This window comes from Pholis gunnellus (genome assembly GCF_910591455.1).
Source record: "Pholis gunnellus genome assembly, chromosome: 24".
In the NCBI taxonomy this organism is placed as follows: domain Eukaryota; kingdom Metazoa; phylum Chordata; class Actinopteri; order Perciformes; family Pholidae; genus Pholis; species Pholis gunnellus.
In genome coordinates, this window is record NC_136551.1 from 416,943 (window position 1) to 425,000 (window position 8,058).

Genomic DNA, 8,058 nt, shown 5'->3' on the forward strand with positions numbered 1-8,058 from the left:
AGCAGATGATGCTTCATGATGTGTTATAACATAGTTATAGCTGGTTAAAGCTGTAGTGACATCATCGTGACTCTCGGAGTTCCTCGGGTTCTGCTGTTGGTAACTTCAAACAGTGTGAGCACAAAGCTGGAATATTATGAGAACAAACATTTAAATATTCCGCGTTATATTTTCTGACGAAGAAATTGTAATATTTTGAGAAAAAAACGGAACATAAAAAAACTCAATATTTCAAGGGAAGAAATTAAATGTAACACTTAAAAATAACTGACAATACTTAAAGGAACAGTGTGGAGCTATGTTTTCATTATTGTGTAATCTCCTCAAGCTAAGAACCGTTCTTATGGACATAGTCCTCTTCATGGAGTCCTCCATGTTTCTACAGGAGCCCAGAAGGGACAAACCAAAGCCTTTAAATAAAGCCTCTCATGTCTTTATGACACCTGAAGGCCACCGTAGTCCTCTGCACTGGTTGCCGGTTGCTCGTCTGTTTTTAAAGTTGCAGTTTTTCACCACACCCTGATGACCTCACATGAAACTGATGATTTCACTGTGAACACAAAGAAACTCTGAAACTCTGATATTTACTGGATTTAACTGAACTCAACTCTGAACCTGCAGCAGAACAACTTCTGAACAATTCAGTCTTCTCTTCATGCTAAATATCTAACAGCTGAATTAAGCAGATTATAGTTACTTCTGTCATTCATTAATTGACTTTATGAAACAAGTTTTACATTTTCAAATCAAACGATTAATAACAAATACGAAATAAAGAACAAATGTATGAAATGAAGATCAAACAAACAGTGACAGATCTTCACAGTTAGAAATACACGAACAGACATTTTAATGTGATTAAAGAAGAATAAACTCACCGTGTGTGTGTGTGTGAGCTCAGGCTGCAGATGATGAGGCGTCTGAGTTTAAACAGAGAATCAGCTGATCACATGACCACGTCCTCATGACAACACTGCTGAAGGCAACACCCAACACACACACACACACACACACACACACACACACACACACACACACACACACACACACACACACACACACACACACACACACACACACACACACACACACACACACACACACACACACACACACTCTCCTTCTTTGCATTTCATGTCACTAAAACACAGATTGTGTTTCTGCATCCACTAGTTATCATTCAGGCTGTGTACATTTAAAGAAGGCAGTTAACATAATGTTAAAGAAGTGATGGTATATATTTTAAAGTACCAAGAAGTAGTGCACACAGTCAATAAAACCCTTAAACCCGTCTTTGATTAGTTTCACAGCAGCGATAACTTCAAACATTTGTTCAGAAGCAGTGAGATTTCAGGCTCCTTGTTGGACGAAGCTTCAGTCAGGAATCATCTGAGAAGACAAGCAGACAAAACTGATGAGTCATGATTTATACTTTGTCTCTTCTGGAGGTTAAATACCAAATATCTAAGAGTCAGACATCCATTAACCTTCCTGATCACATTCCTGCTCCTGAGAGGATGAACCCTTTGAGCTTTCCTCTAGCGCCTCCCCCAGGACTAACTGATATCATTTGACTGTTGAGGAGTTTAGCTGATGATTAAATAACATGTAATTCATAAAGCACTCGATCATGTGGTTTGTGTGTATGAAACATGACGGTCACTGTACACCATGTCAAGAACCCCGTAGCAGCCCGCAGACTGAGACTAATTCACTGTTGATGGCTATCAGTGTTAATTAAACCAGATGAGCTTCATACGTACCATGTCATAGTCAGAAGGGGAGCAGTCTTTAATTACTCCAGGCCATAGTGATGAGGGGTTTCCATCAGCACGGTGAGACCTGGAAGCTCTGCGCTTCCTTTCACTGTGGGGTTCCAGTCCGTTTCCTCCTCCTTCACCGTCTGGTCAGCTGGGTTCATCTGCTCAGATGAGCTGAAGAAACTAATACTAAATTGACCTCTTCTTCCTCCACCCACACAATATAATATCAACAAATATATAATACTTTCATGAAGAACACGTGTTCTCCAGGAAACCGGTGAAGAAGCTCGTTTTCAGTACATCTGAAACGGATCAAATGAAAATCCTCATTGCGTGGCAACGATCTGAAGTTTGATGTTTTATTGGTGCAGATTGACCTTTTTGATCTCAAACAGGTATTTCAAACAGACAACACAACAGAAGGTTGAATCAGAGGAACATCATCGAACACAGGACGAGCAGAGGAAAGAGCTTCATGTCTAATAGACACACAGGTCAGGAAACTTCATCTGGTGGAGAGGAGTGGAGCGAGGCGGCGAGTGTCCGGACGGAGACGGAGGAGGACGAACGATCAGATCGAAGACCTGATCCAGTTTAGAGTGGAGCAGAGACGACTGCAAAGACACAACACAAAGACCGTCTGAGGACCCAAGGACATCAAGGACATCAAGGACATCAAGGACATCAAGGACATCAAGGACATCAAGGACATCAAGGACATCAAGGACATCACTCAGTGTTGCAAAGGGTTCACATTTCATCAGCACCTACAGAACACGGGCCTGAAAGCAGGAGCTGGTTTATGGACCAAAGGCCCCTGAATGTGAAGATATACAGTTAAATATATCAAAGAATAAGTCAATGTGGAAATATAAAAAGAATAAATAAGGAAATAAAACATTTTGTCGACATTGTTCACAAATAACATTTATGGAAATAAAACATTTTGTCGACATTGTTCACAAATAACATTTTACTTCTCATAAAATAAGAAATAATAGGCATTGTAATTTTTTTCCACATGTATTCATTTATATTTCCTGTAAATATAGAACTATTTATTGCATATTCATTTTTTTAAATGTATTTATTTATTTTGATTTCACATACATTTCCCTCTTTCCCAGATTCTACAGATTGTATTTATTCCTCTTTATAGTTCTTCATTGTCTTATTATTTGATTATTTGACGTAGAAAAATATGTTTTTGATGAGATATCACAGTTTTAAGATCAGTTTGGGTGTTTTCTCTGACAGAAGTGTTCGTCACACGTGATGTGTTCAAGGACTTCAGAAAGATGAAAAGCATGAGGATTATGACGGTTGTTACAGCTTCTCAGAGGTCAGAGGTCACTCACCCTGGATCCACAGAGAGCGGCGATCTCCTCAAAGGGAGCCGTCTGAAACCTCTCCACCACCTTCATCCTCCTCCTCCTCACCTCCTCCTCCTCCTCACCTCCTCTGTCTTCTGCACAACACAAGAAAACTCTGCTTTATTCACAGCCACACTGAGTGATTAGCGCGGTTCGTTTGACTTGATCCACGAGGAGCCGATAAAGTAAATAAAGCCAATAAAAAACAACTGGTTGATATTTAAACTCTATTGATGATCATCTCTTACCGAAGGTGCTCTTCAGGGTCTCAAAGGTGATCTGCTCCATCTGAGGGTTCTACAGGAGAGAGAGAGACATGTTTATCAGACAGACAGGTAGAGTCTGCACATGTGTCCCATGGTCCTGACTCTGATTATCAACACATGTTCTATCAGTGCCTGAATGATCCTCTCCAGTGTTCTGCTCTGTTTTGGTCCCCAAAGAGAAGTCCTGTTTTCTGTGACATTGACCCCTGAACAAGAACTTGTGTTCCTGGTTGATGATTCCGACCTGTGGACAAACCTGGGTCCAAATCATCCAATGACCAGTGGAGAAACTTGTGTCCCTTTGTGCAAAGATGTCACTCCCTCACTGATTGGCAGGCAACAGACTGTTGAACCCTGGTGTCTGGCCCTCTTCCTCATCACCTCTCAGCACCGGCAGCAGAGCTGGTTCACTCACTGAGGCATCCCTCCAATCTATGTCAACACCGGCCCAACGAGCTCTGTGGTCCTCATGTGGAGCCACATGTACGGACCATGACTGTTATCGTCAGGTTCAGTAATACTGTGTGTGAATGGTCACTGTCGTCCAGACGTCTTAGTGATGACCTCCTCCTACCCCACCATGTGCTCAAGGCCTTTATAAGTCCTACACAACCAACACTCTGGCTTCTTCTGTTGGAGTTTGATTTATCATAATATCACATCAAAGAGCCCGCGACCCAAGGACTTCAACAGCTTCAGGCCGGTGGCGTTGACATCCCACCTGATGAAGACGCTGGAGAGGCTGGTCCTTGGGCATCTCCGTCCCCTAGTGAGCTCATCTTTGGACCCACTACAGTTCGCCTACCGGTCTGTCATCGGGGTGGATGACGCTGTCACCCCCACAAGGAGCCGTCCTCGCCCCGTTCCTCTTCATCTACACCTCAGACTTCACACACAACTCTCCTCACGGCCTCCTGCAGAAGCTCTCTGATGACTCTGTCATCATCGGCCTCATTCCTGCCAATGATGACGAGAATACAGAGACCTGAACCAGGACTTCATAGGATGGTGCCAGCAGAACCGCCTCCAGATCAAGGACTTCACTCTCCTCCGGTACCAGTGAACATCCAGGGAGCATTGAGATGGTGAGATCTTATAAGTACCTGTGTGTTCACTTGAACAACAAACTGGACTGACCACACACACACTCTACAGAAGGGTCAGAGCAGACTCTCTGCTGAGGACACTCAGGTCTTCAGGAACAGACTCAACAAAGGACAGGTAGCGAGAGAGACAGACAGTCAGACAGACAGGTACCTGCTCTGCATCAGGACAGTACTGAGGGTGCATGTCTATCTGCAGAGAGATGACGTCACCGATGCTCTTCCTCTTAGACAGACGGTCCTCATCTAAAACACACACATGTAGTAGTACAGTCTGAATACTACTAGTACTCGAACTACTCGTAGTATTCATGATAGATAAATAAACACATTACTACTTTGGGACAAATAAAGCAAGTAATTATCTTTTTGTAGTATAATAGTACTATATACACACATATATGTGTGTATATATATACACACAGTATATATATATGTGTGTGTACCTGTTATCTGAGGTGTGTACTCCGTGTTGAAGCGTTCCATGTGAGCGCTGTAGCTACTTCCTGTCAGAGCCTCGCTCATCTTTGATTGGACGAACAGAAACGCTTCATCTACCTTCAGCTCACCTTCTGGTAGACTGACACACACACACACACACACACACACACACACACACACACACACACACACAATACAAATATATGAGTATTTCATTAAATCTCTGTTTTAATTCTTTAATTGATCATCTTCACTCAAAGGTCGACTTACTGACATGTTCCTCCTCTTTCAACCAGAGGCTTCCAGAGGTCACATGATGAGAGGACGTGAGATGTAACTTTACCTGTGTTTGTCAGAGAAGACGTCTTCAGGCAGCAGGTGTGACGCCGTGACCTGACGACCCTCTATCACCTGTACACAAAGTAGTCCACCTCAGTACCTATAGTACTGTAGTCCACCTCAGTACCTGTTGTACTTTGTACTGCTCTACACCTCAGTACTTCCACAGCGCGGTACTTCACCTGTGTGACGTGTTGGTGCAGAGCGGGAGGCGGGCCGAGCTGAGACAACAGGTGGAGGAAGGCGGCGCAGACGGCGTGAACGCCACAGCGGTTAAACACCGACAGACACTCCTGATTGGACAGCGCCAGCTCCTGACCGGCCAATCACATGAGAGAATGATCCACCACTGAATGGCTAAACATTATGATTATCATCATCATCATAGAAGCTCTGACCTGCAGAGCGAGGACCAGTCGGAGCAGGTCCACCACCACCTCCTCATTGGCCAGTTCCACACTGACGACAGCCAATAGGGTGAAGAGGGCCTGGTAGTGGCCCCGCCCACTGCTCTCCTCCTTACAGGTGAGGTAGACGTGTCTGTAGAGACGCTGAGCGTGCTGGTATTCAAAGAGAGAAACTTTATTTATCCTGAGAGGGAAACAAACAACAAACTAAAAGAAAGGGAGCACACATGTAGAAAAGACAGAGAAGAGAAATAAAGTATGAAACTACTTTTAGTTTATGATCTCTTTCTGTATTCTGTATTCTGAGATAATCAAATGTAAACCTTGAAGCCGTCTCACCTTCCTGATGAACAGGTTGTCCTGTCGAGAGCTCCGGTCCTCCTTCAGCTCCAACACCGAGACCTCCAGCGTCACACTGAACACACACACGGTTTATGACGCACCGACAGCCAATCACAGGGCAGATGATTGATGCTGTCGCCATGACTACACACTCTTAAGACCCGGTACCTGGCGCAGGCGAGCCTGGCGGCGTTGTGTCGTCTGTCGATGAGCGAGGTGAGGATGGAGAGGACCAGGAGGCGGATCTCTGGGTCCTCCATCAGGGTGAAGGAGAGGAGAGGATCCAAGAAGGACGAGGGCAACGCTGTCAGCAGGTTACTGCTCTCATAACGCTGGGACACCTGAGGAGGAGGAGGAGGAGGAGGAGGAGGAGGAGGAGGAGGAGGAGGAGGAGCAGGAGGAGGAGGAGGAGGAGCAGGAGGAGGAGCAGGAGGAGGAGCAGGAGGAGGAGGAGGAGGAGGAGGAGGAGGAGGAGGAGGAGGAGGAGGAGGAGGAGGAGCAGGAGGAGGATGTTTATCTGCTCCTTTAAATTAAACGACGGCTGAAGCAGAAAACTCACCTGAAGAAGAGACTTCAGCAGCATCACCTGGATCATCCTGCTGCCTTCAAACCTGAGACACGATCATCACAAGAAAGGTTCATGAAGCTTCTCTGGTTTGTGGTCTCATGACGTCATAGTTTCACAATTTAATGTTTTTACACAATCTGGTCAAAGTGAACGCTTTATTAGAGGAGAGATTTATAATGAGAACATGTAGAATAAAATGTTTTAAATCAAATATAATAGTTTTAAGCTTCACTTCGGTTGTTTTTTTCTGAGGTGTTCAAGGACCGTCGGAAAGATGAAACTCTGGCGTTGATGACGGTTGTGTTTTTGGGGTTCAGAGGGTTCAGACTCGTACCCGGTGTTGGGCGACCCCAGGGCCGGGTAGATACCAGGAACAGGGATCTTCCCCATGATGAAGAGCATGACCTCTGACCTCTGGTAGACGGGAAGCGTGTTGGCGAAGGATCCTGGACAGAAAGCACAAGGTTCAAATGAAAACTACTCAACAACAACAACAACAACAACAACACAGAGACTCACCAATAGTTCGGATGACGGCGTCCTGAAGCGTTTTCTCTTCACTCGAGGTGGTTTTGTGCTTTCCGGCGTTGTCGTAGTAACCAGTCAGCTGGTAATCGACGCTCTGCCGGAGCTGTCGCAGTAACGTGTTGAACACTTCCAGTACTGTGGGGCCTGAAGTACACATGGTTGTTTAGTACTCGTGGTAACGTTACACTTAAAGGGTATTTTACCGTGTTATTGTGTTTCTGTAGCTGGTCCAGTAGTGAAGGAGAGCGCTGCAGACGGAGTAATCCGACCTGAGTTAGCACCGCCAATTACTTCTCAGTATTATGGAGTCTGGTTCTGAAGGAGAAGTCTGGTTCTGAAGGAGAAGTCTGGTTCTGTGGGAGATGTCTCCTTCTAAGTAGACACCTCGTCCTGAAGTAGACATCTTGTATTAAAGGAGAACTCTCGTTCTGCCCACAGAGGAAGAACATTGTAGGCGAGGCTGCTGTCCCGATATTCAGGTTTCACAACAAGCGTTTTACATCATTAGAATAACAATCTGAACCTGAAGCTGCAGCCTTCTCCTTCAGTCCTGGGCCTGGTCCTGACTGACCTACAGATCCAGTAGCTTCTATGACAGCAGCTTCAGACAGGACCTCCACGATCCCGGCTCGGACCGAAGCAGGACTCCTGCTGTTGGCGTCCAGGTGACCCAACAGCTGCTGGATCACCAGGTGTGAATGCTGGGACTGAGGAGAGGCTCAGGTATCAGTGAAGTACAGGGAAGTACATTCAAGATGAGTTGTAGTACATTTACGTTTTGTATTTAATTTAGTTATAAACAATTAAATTAACTGCTTTGGGTTATATCTGTTTAAAACTCCCCTATATGAACGATTAGGTAGTAGTGTAGTGTTAGTACCACAGAGCAGCACCAGGTGGTAGTACGGTGTACTTCAGGAAGTACCAG

The 8,058-nt window shown here is 45.0% G+C and overlaps 1 protein-coding gene across 1 annotated transcript in view; it reads right to left on the bottom strand.

The window, feature by feature from the left end:
• Positions 1-2,242: 2,242 nt before the first annotated feature.
• LOC306715426 (protein EFR3 homolog B-like) overlaps positions 2,243-8,058 on the bottom strand; it is a gene marked incomplete at its 3' end in the record, with an annotated part of 13,225 nt that continues 7,409 nt past the window's right edge. The window contains exons 9-22 of the mRNA XM_079185797.1: positions 7,702-7,837; positions 7,122-7,274; positions 6,937-7,048; positions 6,594-6,645; positions 6,203-6,375; positions 6,032-6,107; positions 5,684-5,845; positions 5,468-5,599; positions 5,290-5,357; positions 4,952-5,085; positions 4,660-4,751; positions 3,385-3,433; positions 3,122-3,231; positions 2,243-2,377 (exon numbers count right to left, since the gene is read on the bottom strand). Coding sequence (XP_079041923.1) covers positions 2,243-2,377; positions 3,122-3,231; positions 3,385-3,433; positions 4,660-4,751; positions 4,952-5,085; positions 5,290-5,357; positions 5,468-5,599; positions 5,684-5,845; positions 6,032-6,107; positions 6,203-6,375; positions 6,594-6,645; positions 6,937-7,048; positions 7,122-7,274; positions 7,702-7,837 — 1,584 coding nt within the window. The remainder of the gene's footprint in view (positions 2,378-3,121; positions 3,232-3,384; positions 3,434-4,659; positions 4,752-4,951; positions 5,086-5,289; positions 5,358-5,467; positions 5,600-5,683; positions 5,846-6,031; positions 6,108-6,202; positions 6,376-6,593; positions 6,646-6,936; positions 7,049-7,121; positions 7,275-7,701; positions 7,838-8,058) is intronic.